The 18,150-nt window shown below is 33.8% G+C and overlaps 1 protein-coding gene across 1 annotated transcript in view; it reads left to right on the forward strand.

The window, feature by feature from the left end:
• The first annotated feature begins 538 nt into the window (after window positions 1-538).
• LOC142335912 (uncharacterized) overlaps window positions 539-18,150 on the forward strand; it is a 120,586-nt gene continuing 102,974 nt past the window's right edge. Inside the window, exons 1-2 of the mRNA XM_075384294.1 lie at window positions 539-647; window positions 7,434-7,554. Of these exons, the coding sequence (XP_075240409.1) occupies window positions 611-647; window positions 7,434-7,554 (158 nt within the window). The 5' untranslated portion in view covers window positions 539-610. The remainder of the gene's footprint in view (window positions 648-7,433; window positions 7,555-18,150) is intronic.

The raw sequence follows: 18,150 nt of genomic DNA on the forward strand, positions 1-18,150 counted from the left end.
TATCTGGGACTGTTTTTTCTGGGAATATTTTGCTATCTGGGACTGTTTTGTCCGGGACTGTTTTGTCCGCGACTGTTTTGTCTGTTCAATTGTCTAAAAATGCTTTCTTGCTTTGTTCGGAACGAGTAACCCAATTAATCTCATTTTTTGGCTCTTTAAAAGTTCTTTTGAAATCGGAACACAAAATGAAACAAAACTACAGATTACTATAACCAGGAAAATTCTTGCATTTAATTTTACCAACAAGCTTACGGCTCACTAAATTATAGAACTCAACGACTTTTCAAACTCTGAGCCATGTACTCTTCAAGTTCATTTTAGATTGACCTCACATGATCCGCTGAGGTAGAAAGTTCAAAACGGAATAACTGATTAACAAGAGGCGGAAAATGTTTACTTAAAACTTGCAACAAAGGTTAAATGATCGTTAAGTTACGAAACAAAAGTGAATAGTAACCAGAAACGAAGCCAAAACATAACAAAGCAAGGTTAAGCATCGCCACGAATGGACAGGAACCTCAAACAGCAAACATTACTGTCAAAATAAAAAGCTGTCTTTTATGTACTATAATCAACTCTAAATAAGCATCAGTTTTTCGGAAATATCGAAATGTTACCAAATTTTTTGGAACTTCTTCTATTATCTGGTTTGTCAATCATTGATTCTGAAAATTTTTATGTGCTCATGCAGTCAACGTGCAATTTATTTGGCGTTGAATCCACATAAAACATCCCATTTGGAAAATATTTTCAGAAAATCTTTTTCCACGTTTAAATCACAATCATTATAAAACTCAGTCATGATGAAAGCAGCGGAGATTTTATTAGTTTTCTAAATTTAAATTTATTGAATTGTAAAAATTTCATTGAATAGAAATAAAAGCTAAACTGAATGCTAACTTTTGCAAACAAAAACCCGGTGCCTTTTTTCTGCAAATAATTTAATACTTGGATGCAAATATTTTAGCTTGCGCACGTGAACGTTTCCAAGAATTATTATTTTAAAAAAGAATTCATTTAACCAACAATTTGGTTAAAAAATGTCGACAAATTATTTGAAAAACTGCAACATTGTCAGCTGAAACACTTGCTAATATTTATACTAACTGAACTAAGAAAGGTAATCATTGTTCAACACTGTCTGAAACGGGGTTAGGAACTTTATGCGAGTCCTAGAATTTTGGTTGAGCCAATTTTGTCTGATTAATATATTTTTAGGAGCAATGCAAAAGAGTTTCATTGAAAAGCATTTGAAATACAGAATCGACAGCCGGAAGACATTTTTCAATTTTTTTCTCAAAAAAAATTGAGGCTCATTTTTTTCGAAATTTCTTGACTTTCTTCCCTTTTAACGGGAAGCGCTCTCCGAGAAGCGCAATCGTTTTCAAGTTTTCGAGTTTTTCAAACTTCGTAACCCCATCTTATGACTTTCATTGTACATTTTATTAACAGCCTGCGTCATTAACAGCCTGTGGTGATGTCTTTTTTGTCAGAAGTGTTCACAATTTTTTGTGAGTTCAGGCACTCGGAAAATGACAACCAGAAAAAAGAACACCAGTAATTAAGTTGAATTAGAGTCCATAAGCAAGTCTGAGTTCTGGTGAATGGAACTGAGAGTACCTTCGACCCAAGGGTCGGGTAAAATCTTGGATAAGAGATTAGTGCTATTCTAACAGAGAGTTCTAATTGGGAAAACAAGATAAAGCACTGGGTTAAGTCGCCGTCTAATCTTTACCTAAATAAAAATGGGAGTATGGATGCATAAGAGCATTAGGCAATAGCAATTCTGACAGACTTAATTGCATAAAAACGTTTTAACACGTTGAAGGTTGCCTATACATTTTTGTACACATTTAAATAAAGCATTGCGTAACATTTGCTGGACTTGAGTACTGGGTAGACTATACACACTATACAGGGCAATCACATGGGTATTCGTTCAAGTGCATAATGTGCTGAATTTGAAGGAGAGGCGTAATTTCATGGTAAAATTCATAGATCTGTTTTAAAAGTTTTTGTCACGTCTGTTCGTTGGGGCATAAATATTGGTAATGCAAAATGACACATAAATTTGTAGTGAATCTTTTTGATGGGTGAAAGAAAAATTTTCAACTTCGGAGATCATAGAAAAATTTTGATTGTACCAGCAAAAAAATGTCTTTTTGAGTTTCTGTTTTGAGTTTTCAGCATTTTTTCTTAGGTTTTCTCAATCAGAAGCCTTTTTTTAATTTTTTTTGCTATCTTATTTATTTTTCTGCCTTTTGTATTTCATATGTCATGCAACTTTTCTAACCCTGCTGGGTTTCTTTTTTGAACATAGATTATAATATTCAACGCTCTGATATTTTCAAAAAAATCTAAAAATTACATGCTATTTTTTTGTGAAACTAAATTGTAATGTTTTTGGTTCGTTTTTCACAATTGCTCGGCTGCTCAGAGCCAGTTTTCCAGTTTCCGTCAGCCAGTTTCTTTGTAACTTACAATTTCCGTATTGGCATTTTCTTGATCCTCAAACAACAATTTATTTGTATTGCTTCACACGTTTTTGCCACCTTTTCGTCTGTATGCATGAAAAATGAATTCTCTCCACGTGAAAAATTGAAACGCAAAAGAAAAAAGAGAAACATTATGAACCCATAAAGCTTTAAAGTTTTAGATGCTCGTTATTTGAGTTTTCTTCGATTTAGTCTTAGTTACCACGTCTAATGCTTGTTTCCAAAAATAACCCGTGCAATTTCTAAATAGGAAACAAAGCAGCTGGCAACTAGGAACGAATTCAATCGAAAGAACACACGCCACTGTAGTTTTTTCTTTGAAGCAACCAAATTCGCTTTAATTTTCGTTTTAATAGCAAGCGGGAAATCAATGACCCTGCTGACCGATATCTTGCAGTATTTTGGAAATCGCAGTAGCTGTAATCAGTCAGATAACAATCAAATTTTTATAATTAACTGCGTCAAAACCTTAAATTATATTTTGACTGTTTCTACTGCAACACTTAACTTGACACAATTGGCTTCTAAATGCATGAAGTCTGGATCACTGCATATATTGGTCAAATTTTTAATACACTTGATTAATTTGCTGGGAGAAAAAGAAGCTAAATTTGTTTTCACTCTGTAAAAGACGAAAATTTTGCCCAAAATGCATTTTGAGATGAGTTGCAAAGTATTTGGAAGCTGTTGTCGTTTTTAAACAGGCCACTATAAACATTTTGAAAAATAAACGTTTTTTAAATTATTATACAGCTTGCCGTCAAATTATTATATAGCTAGCCGTGAAGAAAACCATCAATCTGATCTTTAAAACTAAATTGAATATAACATCAAGAACGATTCTAGTTTCCAATTCATTAAACTACGTGTACTGTTTATCATTTGGAGGTTGGAAAAAATGTGCGTACGCAAATTGCCGATTGGCCTCGATAGGTTAAACACAAGTCTAACTGAAGACGTAAATACATAAGAATATTGAGTGCAACAAGGCGGCTCGGTAATGTGCGATGGCACATAAGGTTCCGACCCCGCCCATCCACAATTTTGGCATAATTGTCTACCAAATGAGGAACAGATAGAAAAACCCAAAAATTATTTTTTGCGAACCCCAAAAAAGCCCAAGTCTTTTTCAAAAAATTCTGTATGAACGATAATATAGCCTCCAAAGCAAATAACTCAATGGAGTAACAATTGATGCATTAGGTTGCTGTAATATGTCAACATTAAGAAAGCGAGTCAAGACGAACAGCAAAATCAAACAACAACAACAACAAACATTAATTACATCAAAAAATTTATGTCACTCTTAAAAACTAAATTTAATAACAAAGTCAACATACCGTCAGATAAACCTAAAACTAAACAAAAATAACTTATAAATCACCAGAAAACATATGCGACCAGTCCATAAAAGGGTTTGGTAACAATTATACAAAAAAGAACAAAAACAGTAAAGTAAAAAAATTAACTTATTTTTTTGAAACAGTTAACTTCAAAGTAATAAATACCATTAGGAATCAATTAATATTACCACGAATTTACGATTACCACTGCTTCTATAGAAGGGAATTAGGACCTGTCCTTATTCATTTTTTAAAGCGGCTAAACAGAACAACAAGAACAAACAAAATTTCAATTGAAATTTGCCAGAAAACGCTGTCAAAACCGTCAAGCCAAATTTTGGCACTCAAAATATATTTGATTGCAACTTCTTCAAACAACTATAATGTAGTACGCGGCCATTCATTAGTAAGACTAGGTAACGAGTAGACAAAAAAGCGAAGTGCTAAAGTATGTAATACTTTTAATTTTTTTTCGAAACAAAATTACATTCAATGTCATGAAAGGCATTAATTACAAAAAGAGCTATTTAAATCGGGTCGTTTATTGATGAGAAGAAAGCCCTCGAGACCTGTAATTATCCAGAATATTTCTTGCATCTACAAAAAGAATGTCAAATATGACAAAAATCAATTTAATTTTTACTTTTTTTTTGTGAAAAACCGGTGTCGAAGCCAATAAGGTCATAACAAATTCTTTTAAAAAAAGATTTTGGGACACCAATCCCTTTTATTCCCTTGACAACCATAATGTCATATTTGACTTGTAATTAACTAACGAGATTAGGTAACAAAAAGAAACATAAAAAGAACAAAATTGCGAAGTTAAAAAGTTTTTTTTTTAATTTTGGAAAACGATTGTTTTCAAAGTCATGAAAGCCATCAGCTATCTACTAATATCAGAATATCGGTTCTTCTATTTTTCCATGAAAAGCCAATGAAAGCTATCACTATACAGGAAATTTCATACGACCGAAACGACAAAGTATAAATGACAGTTAGAGACATAAAAAAATCAATTGATTTCTTCAAGAAAGAGGCGTCGAGGCCATTAAAACAATGATGTATATCTTTCAGGATTTTAATATTTTCAATTGTGTTTTATTCTGAAGGCTAATAAGGTGACATGAGAACTGTCAATAATGTGATAATCTGACAAAATTAGAAAACGTGAAAAACTGGCAAATATCAAAACAAACAAAAATCTGAAATCTTGTATTATCAAAGCCAGAAAACAATAACTTCAGGCTTAAAACTGAAACCGAGAATAAATGTTAAATCAGTAGAAAGAAGAAGCAGTCTTTCTTTGCTGACACTAAGCTGGAAGTTGAACAAATTAAGAAAAAAAAAGAGCAAAAGTTAATTAAGCCATTATTTATTGAAAAGTCAATTATTTTTTAAAAAAGAAACGACCATAAACTTTCAATTAAAAAACTAAATGCATTAGCTTGAAGCTGCTTAGCACGCGAATTGGTTGAACATATCACTCCTGAGCTTTGATTTGTTATGTTCTGTTCTTTATTATTAAAAAAAAGTCTTTTTTTTTAAAAATAGAACGACTGATTACAACCCGATTTTTTTTGGATTGTAACAGTCCAAGAATGGCCCAAAACTAGCCCTGCTAATACTTATTGTCCGTTACGAACAATTGATTTTTCGAATGTTGTAGATATAGATAATTTGTTAGTTGAAAACTCAAAATAAATTCTGCATTTTTGATAATCAACGAGTAAAGTTAGCAAAAAACGGCAAAGTTTTACCTACAGTGCACTCTAAGCGGACTCTGAAGTAAAAATAGCCCCCCTCTGAGTCTACAAAGATTGTATGAGTGTTGTTTGGGGTTGCACTGTCGGCAAATTTAATCAAAGTGGACTAAAGTAGCTTATTTCGTGCTGTTTTTGATGAAAAAGGCTAAATTTTGAAATGTTTATCCATATTTTTTGACCAAAAAATTGAATCAAAACAATCAACAATGCTTGTTCGTTTTCAAAAATAAAATCAATGACACTATTCTTAAAAATTATAACAAATTTTGGCAAAATTGACTAAAATTTAGGCAAAAATTCCGGAAAATGTGAATAAAAACAACCTTAATTCACTCTTCTTTTCTCAGAAGTTCAAACCTCGATAACTCCTTGTAGAAAACGAAAATTAAAAAAATCTGTTTATTTCCATATTCTACGCTGGACGAGCTTTCTAATGATACCAGTCTCAACTCTCTACGATGAATATATCGAGCGGCGAAAATTCACGGAACAAAAAAAAACCATTTGAGTATATAGTTCCTCCCACCTCAAGAGGGTCGGAACAATTACTTCTCGAGCTAAATTTTTGAATTAATACATTATTTCGAAGCAAACTGTGTATCCACTAGATTTTAACTGATAGTATTATAGCATCGTCCAAAAAAGAATTTATTAGAAGCCTTACGAAGTTCTCTTTATTTCTCAAAATTTTGATCATTTTGTAGCTCATTCCAATCATCTGCTGATCTTCAATTTGGCGTTCTGTTTTGGGCTAAGAATTTGGCATTTGAAAACTACGTTATTTTGTTGGCAATTTTCTTTGACAAAAACGAGTTGTGAGTTTTTCTGCTGTTTTCTGAATCGTAAACAATTCTGAAGAAAATTTTGGAAACGTGTAATTCTCGTTACCTTTTATTTTTAATTTTATGAGCAATGGAGAAACTTACTTTCACTATGTAGATGTTGTTTTTGAAGCACTCTTGTCGATTATTGATTGAATTGAAAAGACAAAACAGTGTGTGGCTCTGAACCGAAACATTGGAAGTGTCCTAATTAGATACACTGGGACGAGATTACAAAAAACATGTCGAGATTCGAAAATACTTGTCAGTTTTTTCAGATTTTTTTCATCTCATTTCGGAAACTGAGTTATGAATCCAAACAGAAGCCTAGATATTTGACGAAGTGTGGTTTGGTAGCATTTTGGGTGCCATATATAGCGTGTCCCAGAAAGTTGAAATGAGCGAACGTTTCAAAAGCCACTGGACAGATTTCAAAGGCCGAAGTTCAAATTCTAAACATGTAGAAAAAATTGATGAATAGAAGCTTGATGGAAAAAACGTTAACAATCAAATGACCAATTTGATTCTCGAATGCCTGATTTTGACGTTTCCGAACTTTTCCTTATTTCAACTTTAAGGGACAGACTATATAACTATCAATTGTTCGTTAGGATGGTGTGGTTGGCAAATCTAAAAACGCAACCACTGCTACATTATTTTGAATTCTTTGGTTTGCATTCACTAGAGGAGGGAGCAAAAAAAAGTAGTAGCATATTTTTTGAAAGCTCATAGGGAGATTAGTTTAGCGGTTGACTTTTATGCAAATGTTTGATTAATTGTTTCGTAATATTGAGTTCTAATTACAATGATGGTTTTCGTGCAAGCTCTGCATAAATTCAAAATAAACCTCAATGAAAAATAGTTTTTCAATAATTTTGTTATTGTTTGCTGTTTCATTTATAGTCAGACAACCGAATCCTTTACCCTTCCGAAATGTAGTATGAGCGTTTTTAAAAGTTCTTATCAGAGGTGGTTTTGGCCTGGAACCTCAACCTGGATTATTCTATTTAGCTTTGATCTGTTGTGGTTCAAGAGCAGCCATTGGCGCTAAAAAGAACCCGTGGTGGAGTCTGCAATTCTACATCGCCACCAATGACGGACGAGAAGGAGAAGACTGCCTTCTTAACCAAAAGTAAGAGCAACTCTACGGAAACTTTCATTTTACATTGCATTTATTCTAATTAAATTAAATTTTAATTGACGAAAAAAATTTAATTGTACTCTGGCATTGAGTAATTTGAATAGTATTTCGCCGGCCAAAACAGATATGAAAGATTGCCTGAGTCCAATTGCGTTAAAAAAACTGGGAACAATAAGCAGAATTGACATTTATTGATGACAAAGCGATTCTCAACCGATTGAAGATTATTCATTCTGCTTGACTTAAATTTTCTCCGCTGGCCTTTGTTGGTGGTCTTTGAAAGTTTTTGAATGACCCGCCCGTTCCTAACTTGGCACTGAGTCAGAGCACAAGTGAAATTCAGCATTGTGTCAGAGTCTAATTTAGGTCACAATTTACGCTGAATTCGTCTGATTCAGAGCTAATTCAGTGATTCATTCTGAATTACCTTCTGATTCAGGATACAGGATATTCTCTCTGAATTTTGTCATGATTCAGAGAAATTCAGAAACACGTCCCAGTTTGTTCTGAAATCTTTCCTGAATCAGGGCCAAAACATGAAAAATCTCTGAAATTGTTTTGAATCAGGACTGATTATCACTGAGCTTTAGGTACGGGCAGCAGGTTTTCTTGGTGAATCTTGATAAGTTCTCCCGTGTACTTTCAAAATACCGAACTGCACGGAATAGAAGCTTAATAAACCTCACAGTTCTGTACACAACCATTTCCATGGAAAAAAAAAACCCATCCACGCATTCATATGAAATTCAAAACTTCATTAAATAGGCCAATCGGAAAACTGTACGTATGGTTTAAAAAAATTTCCTTTGAACAAAAATCGCAGGATAATGGAAATTATGTTTCTTACCTGATATTCCTTGAGAAAGGGCAATTTAAATAATACGTGATAAATTTAATAATTCGCGAATCAAGTTTTTCAAGTAAGTAAACATATCTATTAAAATTATCAAAATATATCACTGGAGCATGAGTACTGACGTTGGGTTCTTCTGTTGGGTTCATTTAAAATGCTGCTGGGCTCTTGTCCCAAAAATCGATAGCAATAATGCACCCTCGAAACCGAATGGTCCCAGCTATCAATTCCTCTATGTGGAGCGCCGTTTTTTAAAACAGACAGACAGAAATATTCGACAGACAGAATAGCACTGCACCGTTATCATATTATTACGCAAAAAAATTTCATTGCAGTATAATTCAATCTTCGATTTCTCAGACTGGCAGCATATTTCAGGATGTTCTGATCCTCAGAATTATTTATCATCGTAAACTTCTTTTTTCGAAGTAGTCAGTAATTTCAAGCAATTATTTAAACAGGTTGTGCTGTTGATGTGCCATTTTTACTGTCTTGACGTGGTCTTCAATACTGAGCTTGCATTCATATCAAGAATTATCTTAACTCTCGTTTTCATTTATATTAATATCTTTTTATAGAAAACTGAGACTCACATATTGATTTTTCTACAAGTTAAAAACACCAAAAACACCTGCTTTTAGCTCAGTTTTTTGAAAAGCTACGTTGTATGTGCTTCAGATGAGGAGAAAATTGAAAATGTACTGGTTTTACGTGGTGACAATTTTTTGTTTGCATATGATGCGGCTATTTGTAACTTGTCCATGTGGAAGTTGAACATGATTGACAACATCATTACAAACATTGAAGCACATTTTGTTATGTTATTAGCACTTTCAATCAGTTTTGTCGTCTACAGAAGAGTACATGCCCGGGCCGAGATGTCAACGCTAAAAAACGCAAAATTATGTAAGATTGGCGTTGAATGCGTAGAATTTATGTAAGATCTACGCTTAAGCGTAGACCTTACATAAATTCAACGCATTCAACGCTAATCTTACATAATTTGGCGTTGAATTTTGGCGTAGATCTTACATATTTAGCGTTGAATTTTAGCGTAGATCTTACATATTTAGCGTTGAATTTAGCGTAGATCTTACATAAATTCAACGCATTCAACGCTAATCTTACATAATTTTGCGTTGAATTTTGGCGTAGATCTTACATATTTAGCGTTGAATTTTAGCGTAGATCTTACATATTTAGCGTTGAATTTAGCGTAGATCTTACATAAATTCAACGCATTCAACGGCAATCTTACATATTTTGCGTTGAAATTTGGCGTAGATCTTACATATTTAGCGTTGAATTTTAGCGTAGATCTTACATATTTAGCGTTGAATTTAGCGTAGATCTTACATGAATTCAACGCATTCAACGCCAATCTTACATAATTTTGCATTGAATTTTGGCGTAGATCTTACATATTTAGCGTTGAATTTTAGCGTAGATCTTACATAAATTCAACGCATTCAACGCTAATCTTACATATTTTTGCGTTGAATTTTGGCGTAGATCTTACATATTTAGCGTTGAATTTAGCGTAGATCTTACATAAGTTCAACGCATTCAACGCTAATCTTACATAATTTTGCGTTGAATTTTGGCGTAGATCTTACATATTTAGCGTTGAGTTTTAGGGTAGATCTTACATATTTAGCGTTGAATTTAGCGTAGATCTTACATAAATTCAACGCATTCAACGCTAATCTTACATAATTTTGCGTTGAATTTTGGCGTAGATCTTACATATTTAGCGTTGAATTTTAGCGTAGATCTTACATATTTAGCGTTGAATTTAGCGTAGATCTTACATAAATTCAACGCATTCAACGGCAATCTTACATATTTTGCGTTGAAATTTGGTGTAGATCTTACATATTTAGCGTTGAATTTTAGCGTAGATCTTACATATTTAGCGTTGAATTTAGCGTAGATCTTACATGAATTCAACGCATTCAACGCCAATCTTACATAATTTTGCATTGAATTTTGGCGTAGATCTTACATATTTAGCGTTGAATTTTAGCGTAGATCTTACATAAATTCAACGCATTCAACGCTAATCTTACATATTTTTGCGTTGAATTTTAGCGTAGATCTTACATATTTAGCGTTGAATTTAGCGTAGATCTTACATAAGTTCAACGCATTCAACGCTAATCTTACATAATTTTGCGTTGAATTTTGGCGTAGATCTTACATATTTAGCGTTGAGTTTTAGGGTAGATCTTACATATTTAGCGTTGAATTTAGCGTAGATCTTACATAAATTCAACGCATTCAACGCTAATCTTACATAATTTTGCGTTGAATTTTGGCGTAGATCTTACATATTTAGCGTTGAATTTTAGCGTAGATCTTACATATTTAGCGTTGAATTTAGCGTAGATCTTACATAAATTCAACGCATTCAACGCTAATCTTACATAATTTTGCGTTGAATTTTGGCGTAGATCTTACATATTTAGCGTTGAATTTTAGCGTAGATCTTACATATTTAGCGTTGAATTTAGCGTAGATCTTACATAAATTGAACGCATTCAACGCTAATCTTACATAATTTTGCGTTGAATTTTGGCGTAGATCTTACATATTTAGCGTTGAATTTTAGCGTAGATCTTACATAAATTCAACGCATTCAACGCTAATCTTACATAATTTTGCGTTGAATTTTGGCGTAGATCTTACATATTTATCGCTGAATTTTAGCGTAGATCTTACATTTTTAGCGTTGAATTTAGCGTAGATCTTAAATAAATTCAACGCATTCAACGCTAATCTTACATAATTTTGCGTTGAATTTTGGCGTAGATCTTATACATTTAGCGTTGAGTTTTAGCGTAGATCTTACACATTTAGCGTTGAATATAGCGTAGATCTTACATACATTCAACGCATTCAAAGCTAATCTTACATAATTTTGCATTGAATTTTGGCGTAGATCTTACATATTTAGCGTTGAATTTTAGCGTAGATCTTACATATTTAGCGTTGAATTTAGCGTAGATCTTACATAAATTCAACGCATTCAACGCTAATCTTACATAATTTTGCGTTGAATTTTGGCGTAGATGTTACATATTTAGCGTTGAATTTTAGCGTAGATCTTACATATTTAGCGTTGAATTTAGCGTAGATCTTACATAAATTGAACGCATTCAACGCTAATCTTACATAATTTTGCGTTGAATTTTGGCGTAGATCTTACATATTTAGCGTTGAATTTTAGCGTAGATCTTACATAAATTCAACGCATTCAACGCTAATCTTACATAATTTTGCGTTGAATTTTGGCGTAGATCTTACATATTTATCGCTGAATTTTAGCGTAGATCTTACATATTTAGCGTTGAATTTAGCGTAGATCTTACATAAATTCAACGCATTCAACGCTAATCTTACATAAATTTGCGTTGAATTTTGGCGTAGATCTTATATATTTAGCGTTGAGTTTTAGCGTAGATCTTACACATTTAGCGTTGAATTTAGCGTAGATCTTACATACATTCAACGCATTCAACGCTAATCTTACATAATTTTGCGTTGAATTTTGGCGTAGATCTTACAAATTTAGAGTTGAATTTTAGCGTAGATCTTACATATTTAGCGTTGAAGTGTGGGGGGTAGGGGGTGTTGTTGGGGGGAAGGGGGGATGGCCGGAGGGGGATTGGTTTAATTTTTAGGTGGCTAGAGATCATAAAAGTCGGTTGTTCATTGCAAAAGAATTGAAGGTGTCGTTTGAAATTTTATGAGGGAAGGTTTTGATGGGGGCGCGGGGGGAGGGGGAGGGGACGGGTGGGGGGGGAGGTTTGTTGGGGGTGGGGGTGAGGGGTGGGGGGGCGGAGGGGATTGGTTTAATTTTTAGGAGGTGGCTAGAGATAATAAAAGTCGGTTGTTCATTGCAAAAAAAATTGAAGATGTCGTTTGAAATTTATGAGGGAAGGCTTTGATGGGGGCGCGGGGGGAGGGGGAGGGGATGGTTGGGGGGGGGGTTGGGTGGGGGATGGAGGGTGGGGGTGGGGGGGGGTGGACGAAAGAAGGCAAATGGGCACAATATTTTTCCGGTTTTCGAAAAAAAAATTAGGTTTATGTAAGAGAAACTGAAAGAAGAGAAAAGTAACTGAAGTATCAATTTTTTTTGTTTTTGTTTTTTCAAATTAAATGTTCTCTGCTATGAAAACTGAAAACTAAGTATTGACATCCAAAAAAACTGGGGTTTTGAGATCTTGTATGATCAACCCAGACCCGAGCGATTTGTCTATTAGCTTTATAGTAGTTTTAATAAAACACTTGTTCCTGTCAAAAAACGTAACATCTCGAACTTCAAAGATTAGTTTGCTTGATGACTTACAGAATAGATATCGTTAGAAAAACAATGTCAGTCCATATTGTTGCCGTGATAATCAACTCATCAACTTGTTATAGAAAAATTCTCAGTTACATTTTTTGGAGACAAATTTTTCATAGAAATATTGAATTACGTGAAGAAATTGTCGGACTTCTTGAAAAACGTTTGGTAATAACTAATCAAAGAAGACGATTTAGAAAGACTGTTCTAGCCCTGTTGAATGCCGTAATAAACCAGTTTTTGAATTTGAGTAGAAATAAATATCCATCAATTGATTTGTATACAAAAATTGAAAAACTGTCGAAATTGGTTATGATATTAATGAAAAACAATCTTTGATAACTTTCCGAAGAAGACGATTTAAAAACTGTATGTTGGTTCATTTGATAGCCGTGACATTGCACTTCTAGGTTTGATTTTATATAGAGACAGATGCCAATCTTTTGACTTGTGAATGAAATTTTCAAAGAATTGTTGAATGAGGTGAAGAAATCGTCGACCTTCTTGAGAAATTTTGTTAATAAATTTTTGAAGAAGACGAGTTAAAAAGTGTATGCTGGCTCCTTTGGTAGCCGTGACAAAGTATCATTAGAGTTTGCATAGAAACTAATACAATTCGTTTGACTTGTACGAAACATTTTCAAAGATTTGTTGTATTAGGTGAAGAAATGGTCGAGTTCGTGAAAAAGTTTTGTTATTAACTTTTTGAAAAAAACGGGTTAAGAAGTGTATTAAAACTGTTGTGGTAGCGGTGACAATTTATTGTTGGATTTTGTGTAGAAATAGATGCAAATCGGTTGACTTGTATGAGACATCTTCAAAGTATTGTTGAATTAGTTGTCGAAAATCGTGAAAAACCTTCTTTGCTAACTTTTTGAAGAAGATTAGTTAAAAAGTGTATGATGGCTCATTTGGTATCCGTGACCATGGATTTTTAGGGTGGGAGTTTATATAAAAACAAATCCCAATCTTCTGACTTAATTATGAAAATTTCAAAGAATTATTTTATTAGGTGAAGAAATGGTCGAACTTCATGAAAAACCTCTGTTAATAACTTTTTTAAGAAGACGAGTTAGGAAGTCTATGTTGGCCCATTTTGTTGTCGTGATAATTTACTCTATGGGTTTATAAAGAAGTAAATGCCAATCTTTTGATTTGTTTTACAAAGTTTTAATGAACCGTCGAATTATGTGAAGAAAATGTCGAACTTCATGAAAAACCTATGTAATTAACTTTTTGAAGAAGACGAGTTAGAAGACCCATGTTAGCTCATTTTGCTGCCGTGATAACGTACTTTATGAGTGTGTGTAGAAAAAACTGCAAAAACTTTGATTTAATTATAAAGTTTTAATGAACCCTCGAATTAGGTGAAAAAAATGTTGAAATTCATTAAAAACGTTTGTTAATAACTTTTTGAAGAAGACGAGTTAGAAGACCTATGTTGACCCATTTTGTTGCCGTGATAACGTATTTTATGAGCTGGTGTAGAAGTAACTGCAAAAACTTTGATTTAATCACAAAATTTTAATGAACCATCAAACTAGGTGAAAAAAATGTTGAACTTCATTAAAAACGTTTGTTAATAACTTTTTGAAGAAGACGAGTTAGAAGACCTATGTTAGCCCATTTTGTTGCCGTGATAACGTACTTTATGAGTTTGTGTAGAAGTAACTGCAAACATTTTGATTCAATTACAAATTTTTTATGAACCGTCGAAATAGGTGAAAAAAATATTTAACTTCATGAAAAAACGTCTGTTACTAACTTTTTGAAGAAGACGAGTTAGAAGACCTATGTTAGCCCATTTTGCTGCCGTGATAACTTACTTTATGAGCGTGTGTAGAAGTAACTGCAAAAACTTTGATTTAATCACAAAATTTTAATGAACCATCAAATTAGGTGAAAAAAATGTTGAACTTCATTAAAAACGTTTGTTAATAACTTTTTGAAGAAGACAAGTTAGAAGACCTATGTTAGCCCATTTTGTTGCCGTGATAACGTACTTTATGAGTGAGTGTAGAAGTAACTGCAAAAACTTTGATTTAATTAAAAAATTTTAATGAACCCTCGAATTAGGTGAAAAAAAGGTTGAACTTCATTAAAAACGTTTGTTAATAACTTTTTGAAGAAGACGAGTTAGAAAATGTATAAAAGGTTATTTTGTTGCCGTGATATTGTACTTTTTAGAATTTTTTAGTGCCGTTCTTGAAACTCTTGATTTCTATCCAAAATGTCAAGAAAACTGTCGATTCGTTGTCAAAAATTAGTCATTTTCGTCGAACTTGGACAAAATTCTCTCAAATTTCAGAAGCAAGCATACATGTTTTTGGTAGCAAAAAAAAACTAGAATTTACGCTTCCAACAGCCATATAATTATCTTTTTTGAACTATTGCCAAACTAGAGAATGCGAGAGCAATGTAGAGACCGAAATAGAGACCGATTTTTGCAAAAATTTTCGAATTTTCAAAGTTGTTTAGTTTAATAAACTTTTTGTTACACATCGTATTTAAAAGTATATTACATCATTTTCTTGCTCATTTAATATTCTTTACGAATATATAAGGGTTGAAAAGTTTCGGTTTTATTTCATTGCCTAATTTTTCGATTTTCCAAAATTTTTGCTGAAAATAAGCCAATTCCAGCCAAAATGTCAAAAATCGAGTTTTTATTCCCTTATTTTTTTAACTGTTTTTAACCCTAGCTTGAAGCCCCAGTTCATGCTGATTCCAAAACATATTCATTTTTTGAATTTGGTTCAGTAGTTTTCGAGATATAAGCCTTTTTCTGACAGATACCAGTCCCAGGCCCAGTCCCAACCAACACGACCAATTGAAACTTCAGACCTTTTTCAGAGGTGTTCTTTTTTGAACTTTCTTATATCATAGTTGGACTGTATTCCTCGGCTAGAGAGCTTCTCGAATTTTTTATTTTCACCATTTCAAAATTTTTCTTCATCTTTATAGCGGCTAACCCAGATGACAGAGTGAAACTTTCGTTTACAGCCTACATCCGGTCACGTGATATGCTTATTCGTGCGCTGTGATAGCCGGGACGCTGTGCTTGCTTGCGTCCCTACCTCCCCGAGGTAAGCATGTATGAAGATGAAGTCAGAATGAAAAAGAAATTTCCGAAAGCTCACACAGCAAGCGAAGGAAGTAGAATGAGAATGAGAATGAGCGTTGCGTGCGAATAATACGATCGATTCCGGAGGAACGGAGAGAACGGGTCGTAGCGAGACTGTGAGAGTCCCAACCTTGACAACGGGTCGTCCCAACCTTGACGAGTCGTCCCGAGCCTGCCAGCGTGTCGTCCATAGCCCATCGGTACGACCCATACAAAGGTTATATCATTCGAAAGCTGTCGTCAACGCGAATTTGATAGACTATATGGCAGTACCCAATAAAGGCGTACTATAATATCTATACTATTTTACTATTGGTTGGTCCCTGGTGTTTTGTTAAAGAGCTTTGATATTTTTTCAAATGCAATTTCAGATAAGACTGTTGCCTTTTCGTTGTTGAAGGCTTAGTATTGAAGAGCTTCAGAAGAGATCATCATATAGACCCATATGGATAGAAGATAGAAGATAGAAGATAGCTTATGGATAGAACTTGTTCATAGAAGATCAGCTTTTGGATGGTTGTTTTTTAGCCAAACTGAGGGTATTGGCTTTCGTACATGATGTTTTAGATTGCGAGTACGATATTTGGATCTTTTCCGTTTGTGCCCCCCCCAGCTTATTGGGTGCATAGTGGGTGGTAGTAGTAGTGGGTGGTAGTAGTAGTCGTAGTACAGCTTAGTGGGTGGTAGTAGTAGTAGTACATACTCCCGCAAAGAGGGGACTTCCTTAGACTTTTTATATATATATATATATATATATATATACATATATATATATATATATATATATATATATATATATATATGTATATAATGAGTGGGTGCTACCAGTACTATTTAGGCCTTAATGCAAAAAAAATGGTCCGCCTAACTTCCCCAGAAAAAAAGTTCTTTTTTCAATCGGAAGTATCGACTTATTCGCTATGTATTATTTTTGCTATGTTATAATTTTTTTGGTTTTATTTGTTTGGTTTTCCTGGGAGAGAGTCTTATAGCGCGGATTTTTGCCGTTTGCTTGGACTCAATTCTCCTATTGTTGTTTGTAACTCCGATGTAGCCGTTCCCCAGCCCGGTTGAGAGAAGGAGGAGGGGAACACACCCAAAACATACTTGAAAATTTCAAAGTTGTTCGTTGGATCAACTGATGTTTTTTTCCGACAGTAGTAAACCTATTTTAGCTCTCTGCTGCTAGCTGGCTGTTTTGTGAGTTGACAATAAAATCAGATGAAGCTGATTCAGGTAACTACACGATGTGGAAAAATCGAAAAAACGTAAAGCTTTTCTTAGTTTAGATCTTACAATTTTAGCGTTGAATTTAGCGTAGATCTTACATATTTAGCGTTTAATTTAGCGTAGATCGTAAATATTTCGCGTTGAATTTAGCGTAGACCTTAGTCTACGCTAAATTCAACGCTAAATATGTAAGATCTACGCTAAATTCAACGCTAAATGTGTAAGATCTACGCTAAATTCAACGCTAAATGTGTAAGATCTACGCTAAATTAATTGCTAAATATGTAAGATCTACGCTAAATTCAACGCTAAATATGTAAGATCTACGCTAAATTCAACGCTAAATGTGTAAGATCTACGCTAAATTCAACGCTAAATGTGTAAGATCTACGCTAAATTCAACGCTAAATGTGTTAGATCTACGCTAAATTCAACGCTAAATATGTAAGATCTACGCTAAATTCAACGCTAAATGTTTAAGATCTACGCTAAATTCAACGCTAAATATGTAAGATCTACGCTAAATTCAACGCTAAATATGTAAGATCTACGCTAAATTCAACGCTAAATGTGTAAGATCTACGCTAAATTCAACGCTAAATATGTAAGATCTACGCTAAATTCAACGCTAAATATGTAAGATCTACGCTAAATTCAACGCTAAATGTGTAAGATCTACGCTAAATTCAACGCTAAATATGTAAGATCTACGCTAAATTCAACGCTAAATATGTAAGATCAGCGGCAACTAGCGTTGACAATTCGGAAAAATCACCGCAATTTTCTTACAAAATTTTGCGTTGAATGCGTTGATTTTTTGTCTTTAAATTCAACGCATTCAACGCAAAATTATGTAAGAAAATTGCGGTGAATTTTCCGACTTGTCAACGCTAGTTGCCGCTGATCTTACATAATTTTGGCCAAGTTCCTCGGCCCGGGTGCCTTTTTGTATGAGATTGCCCATATTTTTTACACTTCGGCAGGTTACAAAAGGTAACCAGAATTAGGCTGTAATCAACCGTGTTAACAGCG

This window comes from Convolutriloba macropyga, chromosome 3 (genome assembly GCF_964194025.1).
Source record: "Convolutriloba macropyga chromosome 3, txConMacr16.3, whole genome shotgun sequence".
In the NCBI taxonomy this organism is placed as follows: Eukaryota; Metazoa; Xenacoelomorpha; order Acoela; family Convolutidae; genus Convolutriloba; species Convolutriloba macropyga.